Source organism: Anolis carolinensis, chromosome 1, assembly GCF_035594765.1.
Source record: "Anolis carolinensis isolate JA03-04 chromosome 1, rAnoCar3.1.pri, whole genome shotgun sequence".
Lineage (NCBI taxonomy): Eukaryota > Metazoa > Chordata > Lepidosauria > Squamata > Dactyloidae > Anolis > Anolis carolinensis.
In genome coordinates this window covers 358,168,318-358,185,121 of record NC_085841.1, presented here as the reverse complement: position 1 = coordinate 358,185,121, position 16,804 = coordinate 358,168,318, and the positions used below count along the sequence as shown (strand labels likewise).

The 16,804-nt window shown below is 43.9% G+C and overlaps 1 protein-coding gene across 3 annotated transcripts in view; it reads right to left on the bottom strand.

Moving 5' to 3' along the window:
• rtn1 (reticulon 1) overlaps window positions 1-16,804 on the bottom strand; it is a 205,694-nt gene that overhangs the window by 14,314 nt on the left and 174,576 nt on the right. For all 3 annotated transcript variants that reach the window (XM_003224720.4, XM_062968605.1, XM_008116726.3), the window contains one exon: window positions 1,600-1,807. In XM_003224720.4, the coding sequence (XP_003224768.4) occupies window positions 1,600-1,807 (208 nt within the window). The remainder of the gene's footprint in view (window positions 1-1,599; window positions 1,808-16,804) is intronic.

Here is a 16,804-nt window from a genome sequence, read left to right as displayed (position 1 = left end):
ATTTATGAATTTAGCACCAAAGCATCACAATATATTGAAAATATTGACTAAACAAACATTGGCTATTAACAAATTGACTACAAATAAAGATAGAATTGCATAAAATGAACTTACGGTAGCAATATTGTCAGAAGTTAAGTCCATAAAAAGTTCAATCCTTGCTGCCTAGAGAAACAGCTGTGGATTGGGGCGGGGGGCAAAATGTGTTGGATAATCCAGAAAGTTGGATAAGCGAATGTTGGATAAGTGAAACTCTACTGTATAAGCAAATCCAATAAAACACAATAAAATCATCAAAATAAAGCACAATTGGTTAAAAACCTGAGCAAGCTCATAAAATAAACTGGGCCAATGAAAGTATGTAGAATGGGGAATGTAAACTAGGAAAGAAATAAGCGACCTGAAATGTTTTCATTGGTAAGGGGCTTGAGATGAAGTAAACATAGAGGCTATTTCCAGCTGAAGGAGTAGCATAAAGTGCAACAGAAATGTTATTACAGTAGAGTCTCACTTATCCAAGCCTCGCTTATCCAAGCTTCTGGATTATCCAAGCCATTTTTGTAGTCAATGTTTTCAATGTATCATGATATTTTGGTGCTAAATTCGTAAATACAGTAATTACAACATAACATTATTGCGTATTGGACTACTTTTTCTGTCAGATTTGTGGTATAACATGATGTTTTGGCGCTTAATTTGTAAAATGATAACCTAATTTGATGTTTAATAGGCTTTTCCTTAGTCCCTCCTTATTATCCAAGATATTCGCTTATCCAAGCTTCTGCCGGCCCGTTTAGCTTGGATAAGTGAGACTCTACTGTAAATACCAGTATGAACCATATTGTGAGAGTGGGGATCTAACCCTTTTACATTTCTTTCATATTTGTTTTTGGAATTTTTGGCAACATTTGAGACTTCAAAACAGTCCTGGTGACAGAAACCTGAAGTCTAGATTCCCCCTATAAGTTGACTAGATTATAAGAAGGTCTTAGTCATTTCTCAGATGTCCAGAATTAGTGAACAGGTAGAAGAATGGGCAGAGAAAAGCATATCATAACCAGCTGCAATAAATCACTACTGACCGAAAGGTCATGAGTTCAAAGCCCGGGTCGGGTTAAGCCCCCAACCATTAAATAGTCCGGCTTGCTGTTGACCTATGCAGCCCCGAAAGACAGTTGCATCTGTCAAGTAGGGAGATTTAGGTACGCTTTATGCGGGAGGCTAATTTAACTAATTTACAACACCATAAAAAAAACTGCCAGCAAAACATGAGGAAAGGAATGAGGAAGTACAGCCACTAGTGGACAGTGAAGCAACAGCTCCCCCTGTGGCCGGAATCGAGAAGCTGGAAAAATGTTAAATGCCTCTGTGTCTGTCTATACTGTGTGTTGTTTGTCTGTTGGCATTGAATGTTTGCCATATATGTGTTCATTGTAATCCGCCCTGAGTCCCCTTCGGGGTGAGAAGGGCGGAATATAAATACTGTAAATAAATAAATATCTCTCAACTGTATTGTTTTTGTGGACAGATTGGGCAGGAGGCTCATTTTATTTTTTTGCAGATTACAATATCTTTCAGGAACCTTTGCAGAACACTCACTTGAACGGGTGGCCTTCATCGGTTTTCTGCACAGCCTGTAAGACTGACTTGTAGATTCTGAAGCTGATGGTGGCGGAGAGCGCTGCGAGCGCCAGGTAGGCGATGACGCTGACGACGCTGAACTGGGTCAGGGAGAAAAGCAGCAGCAGGACGCTCCCAAACACAATGCCCGTCTGCTTGATGTCGCGCCAGTAGAGCAGGTCAATCGCTGGAAGGAGGAAACGCAAAGTCTTTAATGCCAGAATCTGGAAAAGTATCAAGCCTGTGAAGGACAGCAAGATCTTTAACGCAATTACAAATAGGCTGCTCTTGAGACTAGGACACAGAGCAATGCCTTCAAATTGCAGGAAAAAGGATTCCACCTAAACATTAGGAAGAGCTTCCTGGCATTCAGAGATGTTCAATAGTGGAAAATGTTGCCTTGGAGTGTGATTGAATCTCTTTCTCTGGGGTTTTTTAAACAGAAGCTGGATAGCATTGGGGGCATGGATTGTATTATCTTGCATGATAAAATGGGGATGGACCGATGGGCCTTGGTCATCCCTTCTAATTTTATGATTCTATGAAATGGAATTTAAAAAGTGCAGCAGTGCAGATGAAGCCAAATAGAGACCCCCATGCAGAGTTAGACTTCCTCAATCTGCTGAGGTCTGTTAGGTTTATAAGTTAACCAAAAAGATTTTGATCATTGAAATCAATGGGTTGAGATAAACGTATTTCTGAACAAGACTGGGACAGAATGTTAACCAGTTTTGCTTGGGATACATGCCTCTGACACACCTGCAAATTAGTTCTATGTGCTGACAAAAAGGCTCTTCTGGAACATGCATGACAGCAGTGAAATTGGCATAGATTCATGTCCCTTTCACCCACTGAAATACAGTGGGCAAGTCACACTTTTTCTCAGCTCAACAGGAAGGCAATGGCAAACCTCCTCTGAGTAAATTCTGCCAAGAAAACCTTAAAAGGGGGGTCAGTATAACTTAGAGTTGACTTGAAGGCCATAACCACAGCAATGGCAATGTCAACAGCAACCTTGGATGAGAATGGCTTTCCAATGTGAGCTGTCATGCCAGAGCACAGGCTGATATTTGCTTGGGAGTCTAAAGAGGTAGCCAAAACCAAGAACGTAGTGTAAGCTAGAGTTCAGCACTTTGGATAGCTCCTTTAGCCTAAAGTATGCAATGGGCCATCTGGGTCTGTGGGATCTAATCTGTGTTTTCCAGTGACCATGATGAATAATCTTGCCCCATATTAGTAAACTGTGGCTGTCGCACCTCAGTGAGGCCGGGCTGTGGCGCAACTGGCTAGTAACCAGCTGCTATAAATCACTACTGACCAAGAGGTCATGAGTTCGAAGCCCGGGTCGGGTTAAGCCTCCGACCATTAAAAAAAAAATAGCCCCGGCTTGCTGTTGACCTAGCAGCCCCGAAAGACAGTTGCATCTGTCAAGTAGGGAAAATTTAGGTACACTTTATGCGGGAGGCTAATTTAACTAATCTACAACACCATAAAACCGCTCACGAGGAAAAGAATGAGGAAGAACAGCCACCAATGGATGGTGAAGCAACAGCTCCCTCTGTGGCTGGAATCGTGAAGCTGGAAAGATGTTAAAAATGCCTCTGTGTCTGTCTAAAACTGAATGTTGTTTGTCTGTTGGCATTGAATGTTTGCCATATATGTGTTCATTGTAATCCGCCCTAAGTCCCCTTCGGGGTGAGAAGGGCGGAATATAAATACTGTAAATAAATAAATAAATAATAGCTTCACCTTGCTCAATACACCAGACTGCACACAGGCTGAAATATTTTGTAGCTTATTAGAAAATAGAAGATAAAAAGTTCTTTAAAAGCAAAACTAAAGTTCCAAAAGATCGTTTCAAAACAAAGCCTTAAACAATGATCCAAGAAATCACAAGGAATAAAACAAAGTCCCAACAGAGCATGACAAAGTGTGATGACTCATGGGCCTTGTAGTCCTGTTCCTAGTAATATTGTGGCAGACGAAGAGGAAAACATGGGATTTTCGCCGGTTCAGCCAGAGCCGGAGCCTCTCCACCTGGAGGATGTTTGCCCTCAAGAATTTAGCCTTGGGCAGAACTCCCCCCCTCCCCCCCCCCCGTTTTCCCGGAGGGACAATTATACTAGAGATAGAGGAGTCAGAGAGGCTAATCGCCGGAGCCTGAGAATCGCTGCCAAACAACTAGCTGATTAGGTCTGCTTCCCTTGGGAAATTCTAAGGAGTCATGCATCTGGACAGAGTTGGGTTTCGCTTCTCGTTCTCTAGGGAAAGTGTTCTGTTGGCGGGAAAACGAGACCCAATATAGGTGCTTGTCGCAAGGGGAACTTTGCGGAGTCAATTGATCAGCTTGAGGAGAGAGATCATGTGTGGACTTCGTAACCCCAGTTCCTTGCTTCCCGGATCAAGTTTCAAGCCTTGCCTTGTCTCACGGTTTTACCACGGACTCTGTTCATGCTTCATGTTTGCCTCGTTTCAAGTCTTTGATCTAGCCAAGAATCAAGTTTATTTTCCAGCCTTGTTGTCAAGCTACATTGGACTTTAAAGACTCTGTCATTTCCCCACACTATTGCTTGGCAAAGTGTGTGTTTCGGTCAAGTGGATTAAAACTTTGAACTCTAATATCTTATATTGGACAATACATTTCTGGACTATATTTGACCTCATCTGAAAGGTCTGCTTCTGAACTATATTCTTCACTTGTTTTTATTGACTTTATATATTTCTTTAATAAAGATATTAGATAGATTCTGGCCTCTGTGTAAGGTTATTGGTGCTCTGCAGCCTGGGTCCTGACACAAAGTCCCAATAACATGAACACAAAGACTGCAGGATAATCCAGGAAACAAGAGCTTGCTTCTTGATTAAACAAAAGTTGCTTTGTCTCCAAACACACTGCTTTAATACCTTTTGCCAAGCATGAAAGCATTTCTTTGGCCTCTGACCTCCTTCTTATTTGCTATTCTAACACTCCTTCGACCCTTGAATTCCAATCGGTCAGCTCAATCTAAAGATTCTGTTTCATCAAGGTCAGTCAGCTCGTTAGCATCAGCCTGCTTGCTATCAGGCTGAGAGCTGTCCTCCTTTTCTGAGTCAACTTGCACCTGGACAGTTTCAGTATCATCAACATCATTCCCTGCTGTGGGAAAAACTCCCAGTTCCTCATCTTCTACAACAGGGACATTCTGAACCTGATTTTGAACCTGAATCCCATAATCCCCATCAGAGTCAATCTGAGATTCCAGCTGAGTCACAACAGTGGCGGCTTTCATATACAGTAGAGTCTCACTTATCCAACACTCGCTTATCCAACGTTCTGGATTATCCAACGCATTTTTGTAGTCAATGTTTTCAATATATCGTGATATTTTGGTGCTAAATTCATAAATACAGTAATTACTACATAGCATTACTGCATATTGAACTACTTTTTCTGTCAAATGTGTTGTATAATATGATGTTTTGGTGCTTAATTTGTAAAATCATAAACTAATTTGATGTTTAATAGGCCTTTCCTTAATGCCTCATTATTTATTTATTTACAACATTTATACCCTGCCCTTCTCACCCGAGGGGACTCAGGGCGGCTTACAAAAATTGGCAAAATTTAATGCCCAAAATTCAATCATAAAAACAAAACAATATAAACAGATCTATTAAAAACATTGTTAAAACACATTATAAAAACCTTAAAAACATATATATAATTAATTCCATTCATCCGAGATCCTCATGCTTCATCCTTAAATCAGGCCATGTCAACTTTGTCATTTACTCATCCAACATATTATCCAACATATTCGCTTATCCAACATTCTGCCGGCCCGTTGGATAAGTGAGACTCTACTGTAATATGGGAGACTCCACATTAATGCCATCACTATTTATTAGAATGGGACATGGTTGTTCATAGTTTTTTATATCTATGCCGAGACTTGTAATTGAGTTCCCACTGCATATTAAAAGAAACAAAAACAAATCAGCAACAATGGTTGGCCAAATTTGCTTATGCAGTGGTTTGCATCACTTTCAGATCCAGCCACGTGTCCTCACTCCTGGCTCAAAATTGGTCAAAATGGTTCCTGGAAGTGTTGCAATGTCCTTTCCATCAACCTTAAATGTGACCATGAAGCTCATGGCAGGAGGTGAAGTTAACCCTCTACCACTGCAAGTCCTAACAAAGATTTGGTGTCAAGGTAAATCAGGAAGAAGATAAGAAGGATGAATCTTCTGAAACTAGCAGAGCAGAAAAATCTATATATCCTAGAATTCCCTTGACTCAGCCACTAAAAAGGAGAACTCAGTGCCAGGTTTCCAGGCTAAATCAGGCCAATGCAATCAGGGCAAGACTCTTCCTTTCCATCAGGGGTTTAGGACAGACACAATATGGATGTAATCTTTCACTTAAGAAAGAAAAGAAAATCAGGCATTTTCTATAACTGATGAGATTACAAGAGCAGGAGCCTGCCAGTTTTACCAGATTCCACAAACGTTTTTGTGGATTCTAAATCATTGCTTACATATGTTCAGTTTGCAAAATCTTTGTTGAATGCACATTCAAGAAACATACATTTAGACTTGGGTCCCATCTCTAAGATATCTTATTATGTGTGTATATGCAAATGCAAGTATTCCAACTGAAACACTTCTTGACCCAAGTCTAAACTATGAAATTTACTAATGTTTCATATGCATCCTAGGTCCCTTCTATACTGCCATATAATCCAGATTATCAAAACAGATAATCCACATTATCTGCCTTGAACTGGATTATATGAGTCTACACTGCCATATAATTCAGCTCAAAGAGCTGTGGTGCAGGCTGGTTAGCAGCCAGCTGCAATAAATCACTCTGACCAAGAGGTCATGAGTTTGAGGCCAGCCCGTGTCAGGGTGAGCACCTGACAATTAAAAATAAAATATAGGCCCTACTCTTTGCTGACCTAAGCAACCTGAAAGATAGTTGCATCTATCAAGTAGGAAATTTAGGTACCACTTATATGTGGGGAGGCTAATTTACGACACCATAAAAATCACCCAGCTACCATTGGAATAAGGAAGTGCCGTCGCAGTGGATGATGAAGCAGCTGCTCCATTTGTAGCCGTAATCAAGCATACCCTCAGGAAGCTGGAAGCTGGAGAAAGTTTAAATTGCCTCTGCGTCTGTCTCTGTCTCTGTTCTATGTTATATGGCATTGAATGTTTGCCTTATATGTGTACAATGTGATTTGCCCTGAGTCCCCTTCAGGGTGAGAAGGGTGGAATATAAATACTGTAAATAAATAAATAAAATAAATAATTTTAGGGACACAGTATACAGTACATGAATAATTTTGTACCACAAAACAATGTCTGTATATACCAAACCATCAAAAAGCAAAAATGTCACTATCTTAGCCATGCATATGGACAATTTTGGATTTAGGAATTCTGGATAAAAATGCTCAGTGTAAAACAATTAAAAAGACATTCAGCACACAATAATGCAGCACATTCGTTCAGTAATTTGCTGCTGCAATCAGTTAAAATATGATTTTCAGTGTGAATAGAATTGGGGAGAGTGTTGCCTTCTATGCCGGTGGAGGAGATATATGTGCTGTCCCCAAATCCCATAAGTGGTTCCCAGATTAAAAATCTGTTTAGCCTATCTTTGCATAATTCAACCCATGTTTTCATCAGGATGTGCATTAAGTTCAGGCATTGTTATGTACACTTCATTACAAAAACAACTTTCGTGGTCAACCTTTTTTTAAAAAAGATATTTTTAATCTTCCCAGACTATAATAAATATAGAGACAGAAGACCAAAATAAACAGTGTCAGGAAGAATCAATAAAACGATCATCCTAATGAAAGGGACATCTAAGTATGCCCATTTTCAGTTGGCACTTAAAGGCATAAAAAGAAGAGACAAATTTCCCGTAGGACATAGCTTCGCAGAATTGGTACCACTGTTGAAAAGTTCATGTTCAAGTTCAATATACCAGTCTGTGGCTACATGAAAAGAAGGACACAGAAAATGAAGTGTGGGAACAGATGGCCCTTTAAACACCCAAAGCCCCAGCTCAGAAGAGCTTTTAAAGTCAAGAGAGTCGGCACTTTGGAATGAGCACAGAAACACACTGATGTTACCATAGTTTGGTGTTAAAGAGTACAAATCAACCTCTGATTAGGTATTTCATGTTAAAAACAGAATATGGTGTGGTGTGCACAGCTGGCTAGTAACCAGCTGCAATAAATCACTACTGACGGAGAGGTCATGACTTCGAAGCCCAGGTCGGGTTAAGCCCTGACCATTAAATAGCCCGGCTTGCTGTTGACCTATGCAGCCCCGAAAGACAGTTGCATCTGTCAAGTAGGGAAATTTAGGTACGCTTTATGCGGGAGGCTAATTTAACTAATTTACAACATCATAAAAACTGTCAGCAAAACACGAGCAACAGCTCCCCCTGTGGCCGGAATCGTGAAGCTGGAAAAAAATGTTAAATGCCTCTGTGTCTGTCTATATATGTTGTTTGTCTGTTGGCATTGAATGTTTGCCATATATGTCAAGGACAGAACGCCACAAGATTCAAAGTAACAGAGTTTATTAGATTACAGAACTCAAAAATGCCCGTAAAACACAAGGGCCAGGCAGTTTTTGCCTTTAGGAGCAAAAAGGGGCAAAAGTAAATGTTCAAAAGATAAACCGGATTAAACCGGAGTTTAATCCGGGTAAAAACAAACTGCTTGCTTCAGCCTGGGTATAAACGAAACGAAAGCCAAGGAACAAAAGATACAAAGAATGCAACTAATTGGCAGCAGATTCCTCTCTGCTGCCAACACTGTGCTTAGAGTAACTTGCGTCGCTCCCCCACACACACAGCAGACAGGATCTCCAACACGAGTAAATCAGCCAAGGATTGTAGCAGTTGAGTAGACCAGTTCCGTTCCGTAGATCAAAGCCAGAAGCAGACGTTTGTAGTTTTTCCAAGTCCAAGAAGGGGGGGAAGACAAGCCGTGGTCAGTTCAGTCCGAGTTCTCAAAGCAGGAGATGGCGTCCGTCAAGAAGACGACGGAAGGTCAAGCTAATAAGAGTAAGCACAGGTTTGCACAAACAAATGCCCACACAATCCCTCCCGCCGTCTGACCCTGGATTCCAATCAACTTACGTCACAGCACAGGAAAGCACACAAGTCTTCAGGGAAGCGTCCCACACACACACGGATCCCAAGCGTTTGCCCAGATTACCTTGCCCAACGCAATTTGCAATTGCTCTCAAGCCCCATTTTATGCCAGTTACAAATCTTCATCACTGTCAGCTGTCCTCCTTAACCCGGGCGTTTCCTCATCACTTTCCTCGTCAGAGCTGGAACACCTCTGACTACGCCCAACAGCATCTCCAGCTGTGGATCCCGTCCCATCCCTCCAGCTAAACCATGGGTCTAATCCTGAAGGTCCCCATTCATCTTCTGTCCCATCATGGCCAGTGGCACCCACTTCCTCCCTTACCCGAGTCCAATCCATCTCATCCTCCTCTGAGCTAACCAGCCCCTCCTCCATTCTCTCCGTAAACCCTTCGAAAGACTCCTCGTCAGATGGTGCTGCAAATATGTCTCGCAGTCTTTTTCTCTCTCGCTCCTCGAGAGTATCTGACTCTCGAGGAGTCTTACGCCCACGTCTGTCAGTAACAGAGCCATGAGGCTCAATCATAACACTATCCCCTCTCACAAAGGCCTCCTCCCCCGATGGCGGAGAAGTGGCAGTGATACCCTCCGCTATAGCACCACGACGACTAGAGGTATCAAGTTTCAACAGCGAACGATGAAAGACTGGATGGACCTTTAAACTAGACGGTAAACGCAAACGAAACGCAACAGAAGAAATCTTTTTAACGATAGGAAAGGGACCCAAATACCGAGGCGCAAACTTTCCCCCAGCCTGTTTAATATGTTTGGAAGATAACCACACCAAATCCCCTTCTTCCAACTCCTCCCCTGCCTGCCTGTGGCGGTCAGCCTGAGTCTTCTGCGTTGCCTTAGCTTCCAACAGTAAGCGACGGGCAACATCATGCAATGCAGCCATTTCCGAAGAGCGGTACACAGGGTCCGAAGAGACCACATTGGTCGACGGCGCCACACCTCCCCGTGGGTGAAAACCATAAGTTAGCTCAAATGGCGTATGCTGACTAGACGTGTGCACCGCATTGTTGTAAGCAAATTCCGCCACCGGTAACCACTTTACCCAAGCCGTGGGTTGATCTAAACAAAAACAACGCAGATACTGCTCTAAGAGCCCATTAACCCGTTCCGACTGTCCATCCGTTTGCGGATGGAAAGCTGAAGACACGTTTAACTTAGTCCCCAAACACTCATGGAAGTGTTTCCAAAAGCGTGACACAAATTGCGGAGCCCTATCTGAAATAATCACCTCGGGTGCTCCGTGCAAACGATAGATGTGCTTTGTAAATAGTAAGGCCAACGTAGGGGCCGCCGGAATGGTTGAACAAGGAATAAAATGAGCCAGTTTACTAAATAAATCCACCACCACCCAAATACAAGTATAACCCCCAGACTTAGGCAAATCTGAAATAAAATCCATGGAAATGATTTGCCATGGCCTCTCCGGAACAGGTAAAGACGATAACAACCCTCTAGGGCGCCCAACAGGCGTCTTACTCTGCTGACAAACGGCGCAGCTGTCACAAAAGCGCAGAATGTCTTGCCGCATCTTTGGCCACCAGTAGCTCCTGGTGATAAGCTGTACGGTCTTGAACCTGCCAAAGTGCCCAGCCATGGGTTCGTCATGGTGGGCTCTAATCACCTCCAACCTGAGGGTCCCCACTGGTACGTAGACCTGCCCCCTGCGTACCAATACCCCGTCTTGATCCTGGAGATGTGGCAGTATGGTACGGTTACCTGCAGAGAGCAGCATCAGTTGCTCCTGAGTCCACACATCATCCTTCTGAGCCTCAAGGATCTGGTCATGTAACCCAAGCTCATTATCTACAACACACAGAGAGGCAGTAGGCAAGATGGTCTGACATACTACCTGCTCATTGGTCTTAAATTCCGGCTTGCGGGATAAAGCATCGGCCCGCAAGTTTGCCTTCCCCTCCACGAACTGCACCTTGAAGTTAAACCTGGAGAAAAACAAAGCCCAGCGGATTTGACGCTGGTTTAACTTCTTTGCTGTTTGCAAGTGCTCTAAGTTCTTGTGATCAGATCTGACCACGATCTGGTGCCGTGCCCCTTCAAGCCAGTGCCGCCACACCTCAAACGCCACCTTAATCGCCAACAACTCCTTCTCCCATATGGTATAGTTCTGCTCGAAGGGTGTTAGTTGCCGCGAGTAAAATCCACAGGGACGCAAGGTCCCTGAGGAATCCTTCTGAGACAATACAGCCCCCAACGCGTAGCTAGAAGCGTCCGCTTCTACCACGAACGGTCTGTCAACATCAGGATGGGTTAGTATGTTGTCCGATTGAAAACTAGACTTTAGTTGTAGAAACGCCTCGTGAGCTTCCCGCCCCCACACAAATGGCTGTTTCTTGCGCAGAAGCTGCGTCAAAGGTACCGTGAGCTTTGCAAAATTCGGAATAAACTCCCGGTAGTAATTAGCGAAACCCAAGAACCTTTGTACATCCTTCTTAGACTTCAGCTCCTGCCATGAGTTGACGGCGTCAACCTTATGTGGGTCCATTTTAAGTTCCCTACCTGACACTACATGACCTAGGAACTCCACTTCAGGCACATGAAAGACGCACTTGGAAGCCTTGGCGAAAAGCCCATTAGCCCGCAGTCGGTGCAGAACCTGCTTGACATGTTGACGATGTTCTTTCTCGTCCTTAGAAAAAATCAAGATATCATCCAAATAAATCACTAAAAATTGGTCAATTAGGTCCCTGAACACATCGTTCATGAACCTCTGGAATACCGCAGGAGCATTACAAAGCCCAAAAGGCATGACTCGGAACTCGTGGCATCCGAAACACGTGTTAAATGCCGTCTTCCATTCATCCCCTTCCCGTATACGGATTAAGTTATAGGCCCCCCGCAGGTCAAGCTTGGTAAAGACCTTAGCCCCTTGCACCCTTGATAACAGTTCCGAGATTAAAGGGAGCGGGTACCTATCCCGAATGGTGTATTTGTTTAGGATCCGATAGTCACAGACCAGCCTAAGTTCCCCAGTCTTTTTGGCTACAAAGAATACTGGTGCCGCAGTTGGAGAACTAGATGGGCGAATAAACCCCTTGGCTAAATTTTCATCTAGAAACTCCCGCAAAGCTTGCCTTTCCGGTACAGTCAAGGCATACAGCCTCCCTGCTGGCAGTTTCGCACCTTCTGCTAACTTGATGGCGCAATCATATGGCCTGTGCGGTGGTAATTTGTCCGCTTCTCTTTTACAAAATACATCAGAGAACTCCCCATACTCAGCAGGCACTCCCTCCATATCAGAATGAGTAACATTTAGAGTGCAACAGTCCTGCCTCTTTAAGATCACTTTACGTGTTGCCCAATCTACTTGTGGGTTTACTACAGCTAGCCAATCCATCCCCAGGATCACATCATATCTAGGCAAGCTCGTAATATCCCACACAAACGTTCCCGTTACTCCCTGCACCTCCCACGTTACTGCTGAGGTTTCATGGTTAACCACCCCAGTCTCCAGCAGTCTCCCATCTGCTCCTTCCACCCACACGTCGCATGCCTTGCGCACTCTAGGAATGCCATGCTTCTTAGCAAACTCAATATCTACATAGGAGACCGTAGCCCCTGAGTCCAGCAGTGCCAAAGTAGAAACAAGTTCCCTTCCCCCAACAGATAATGTAATGGGTACGAAAACATGCTTCCTCCCCTCAGTTGACTGCTTGAGGAGCCCTAGTGCGTTGGACTCACGTCGCACTAGGGCTGACCTTTTCCCGAAAACTGGGAAGGTTTCACATTACAATTTTTGGCAAAATGCCCAGCATTCCCACAGTACAAACACAAGCCCAGCTGCCTCCTACGGCTCTTTTCCTCTGTAGACAGCTTTTTAAAGACCCCAAGCTCCATGGGCTCTTCCCCCATCACCACAGGTGCCCTGGTTACATGCATGGGTGGCGCACACATTGCTTTTGAGTGTTTACGAGCCTCGAACCTTGCGTCTAAACGCAGCACCTTAGCTACTAAGGCGTCCCAGCTTTCAGCCGGCTCCAAGCGTGCTAATTCATCCTGGAGCATATCACTTAACCCGGCAGTAAATAAAAGCATGAATGCATTTTCCCCCCAATCCAGCTGGTGGCGATACAGGTTAAACTTATTTAAGTAATCCAAAACAGTCCCCTTTCCCTGTTTCAACCGATACAGAGCCCACCCAGCGTTCTCCGTGCGGAGAGGATCCCCAAAAGTATCAGTTAACAACTTTTTGAAATTATTCAAATTGTCCTTGACTGGGTCATTTCCCAAAATTAAATTAGTGGCCCATTGTCCTGCGGGACCGGTCAACAAACTCAAAATAAAGGCCACCTTGCTAGTGTCTGTAGGAAAAGCATGAGCACTGAGCTGAGAAAAATAAAGCTCCACTTGTGCCAAAAAGGTTGGCAACTTGCACCTGGTTCCGTCAAAGCGTTCAGGAGTCAAAACATGTCCTTTCACAGCCTGAGCTGTTTGGCTAACGGTAAAAGCCGTTTGCAATTGGTCTACTTTGGCCCTTAACTCATCCATCGTCTTCCTGACGGGTTTATTGCTGCAATAAACTTTTTATGGGCGTTGGGCAATCTGTCAAGGACAGAACGCCACAAGATTCAAAGTAACAGAGTTTATTAGATTACAGAACTCAAAAATGCCCGTAAAACACAAGGGCCAGGCAGTTTTTGCCTTTAGGAGCAAAAAGGGGCAAAAGTAAATGTTCAAAAGATAAACCGGATTAAACCGGAGTTTAATCCGGGTAAAAACAAACTGCTTGCTTCAGCCTGGGTATAAACGAAACGAAAGCCAAGGAACAAAAGATACAAAGAATGCAACTAATTGGCAGCAGATTCCTCTCTGCTGCCAACACTGTGCTTAGAGTAACTTGCGTCGCTCCCCCACACACACAGCAGACAGGATCTCCAACACGAGTAAATCAGCCAAGGATTGTAGCAGTTGAGTAGACCAGTTCCGTTCCGTAGATCAAAGCCAGAAGCAGACGTTTGTAGTTTTTCCAAGTCCAAGAAGGGGGGGAAGACAAGCCGTGGTCAGTTCAGTCCGAGTTCTCAAAGCAGGAGATGGCGTCCGTCAAGAAGACGACGGAAGGTCAAGCTAATAAGAGTAAGCACAGGTTTGCACAAACAAATGCCCACACAATCCCTCCCGCCGTCTGACCCTGGATTCCAATCAACTTACGTCACAGCACAGGAAAGCACACAAGTCTTCAGGGAAGCGTCCCACACACACACGGATCCCAAGCGTTTGCCCAGATTACCTTGCCCAACGCAATTTGCAATTGCTCTCAAGCCCCATTTTATGCCAGTTACAAATCTTCATCACTGTCAGCTGTCCTCCTTAACCCGGGCGTTTCCTCATCACTTTCCTCGTCAGAGCTGGAACACCTCTGACTACGCCCAACAGCATCTCCAGCTGTGGATCCCGTCCCATCCCTCCAGCTAAACCATGGGTCTAATCCTGAAGGTCCCCATTCATCTTCTGTCCCATCATGGCCAGTGGCACCCACTTCCTCCCTTACCCGAGTCCAATCCATCTCATCCTCCTCTGAGCTAACCAGCCCCTCCTCCATTCTCTCCGTAAACCCTTCGAAAGACTCCTCGTCAGATGGTGCTGCAAATATGTCTCGCAGTCTTTTTCTCTCTCGCTCCTCGAGAGTATCTGACTCTCGAGGAGTCTTACGCCCACGTCTGTCAGTAACAGAGCCATGAGGCTCAATCATAACAATATATGTGTTCATTGTAATCCGCCCTGAGTCCCCTTCGGGGTGAGAAGGGCGGAATATAAATACTGTAAATAAATAAATAAATATATGGAGAAAATCCAACTTCTTTTAGAGATAACCACCACCACATGGTGAACCCAACATTTCTAGCATCATAGAGAAGGAAAGATTGAAAATTGTTCACGACTACAACTCTCATATTTACATTCTTTGCAACTACAACTCTCATCTTTGCATTCCCTTTCCTCTAGATGTTTAAGGTAATTTTCATTTCAGATGCTAGAAATGTATATGAGCCTACCAGAAATGTGAGGTCTGTGACAGCTCCTGATGAGCTGTCACAACAATGCTGGGTTGTTTTCTGGGTTGTTGTGTGTTTTCCAGGCTGTATGGCCAGGTTCCAGAAGTATTCCCTCCTGATGTTTCGCCCACATCTATGGCAGGCATCCCCAGAGGTGAGGGTTGTTTTCTGCTGCCTTCGAGACTAGGACTCGGAGCAATGAGTTCAAATTACAGGAAAGGAGCTTCCACCTAAACATTAGGAAGAACTTCCTAACTGTAAGAGCTGTTCAACAGTGGAACTCTCTGCCTTGGAGTGTGGTGGAAGCTCCTTCTTTGGAGGATTTTAAACAGAGGCTGGATGGCCATCTGTCAGGGGTGGTTTGATTGTGCTTTTCCAGTATGGCAGAAGAGGGTTGGACTTGATGGCCTAGCTCTATTATTCTGTAGTCTGTGGGCTGCATGCAGCCTATGGAAATCCTAAATGTGTCTTCTGAAGTTCCCAGAGTTATAATCCAATGGGCAAACCACACCGACTCTTGGCATCCTTGTCGCTCCTTTAAATTTATTATTAATTTTATTTATTTACAGTACAGTAGAGTTTCACTTATCCAACACTCGCTTATCCAACATTCTGGATTATCCAACGCATTTTTGTAGTCAATGTTTTCAATACATCATGATAGTTTGGTGCTAAATTCGTAACTACAGTAATTACTACATAGCATTACTGTGTATTGTACTTTTTCTGTCAAATTTGTTGTATAACATGATGTTTTGGTGCTTGATTTGTAAAATCATAACCTAATTTGATGTTTAATAGGCTTTTCCTTAATCTCTCCTTATTATCCAACATATTCGCTTATCCAACGTTCTGCCGGCCCGTTTACGTTGGATAAGCGAGACTCTAGTAAGAGGTAAAGATTTCCCCTGATGTTAAGTCCAGTCATGTCTGACTCTGGGGGTTGGTGCTCATTTCCATTTCTAAGCCGAAGAGCCAGCGTTGTCCGTAGACACCTCCAAGTTCATGTGGCCAGTATGACTGCATGGAACGCGAGACTCTACTGTATTTATATTCTGCCCTTATCACCCCGAAGGGGACTCGGGGCGGATTACAATGTACACATACATGGCAAACATTCAATGCCATAGACATACAACACAAAGAGACAGGGACACAGAGACAATTTAACATTTTCCAGCTTCTGGCTGCATGAGGGTATGCTCGATTCCAGCCACAGGGGTAGCTTCTGCTTCATCATTCACTGTGACGCCGAGTCCTTGATGGATTACTTCCTCATCTTCCGGCATGCATGCACGCTGCTGGACATTTTTTATGGTGATGTAAATTAGTTAAATTAGCCTCCCCACATAAGTGGTCCCTAAATTTCCTACTTGACAGATGCAACTGTTTTTCGGGTTGCTTGGTTAAACAACGAGCTGGGGCTATTAATAGTTGGTCACTCAATCCAACCCAGGATTCGAACTCATGACCTCTCAGTCAGCAGTGATTTATTGCAGCTGGCTACTAACCAGCTGCGCCACAGCTGGTTAGTAGTTTTAGATTAGAATCCAGAGCGGATGTGGCACCCAAAGGATAAGGACACTCCCAGCTGTTGTTGACAATTGCCTTATTCAGTCAAATGCAAAGAGTAAGTTATGTAGGACAGGAACTCTCGAAATGATTCACAACGCTTCGGCTGCTCAATCCGCACTGCCTATCTAGATGACAAAACAGTCCAAAGATCTTCCCATCACAGAGTGACTCACAGCCGGGATTCTTGCTATATTGCATTAATTAAAGAAATAATTGGCTAATGATATAATGAGCCACTGGCATGTTTTCCCCCTCTTTGCCTCAGAAACAGCAAGCCGCTCAAAAAAATCAAAGCGGCACCAAGCTCCATCATGCTATAGTTTGTTTTTGTCTTCCTTTTGAAGACGGATCTTTGAAAGAAGGTGTGCGCGTTTGATGAAAAAGAAGAAAGCGGTGACTGTGAATTCAAGCAAATCAAGTGAAG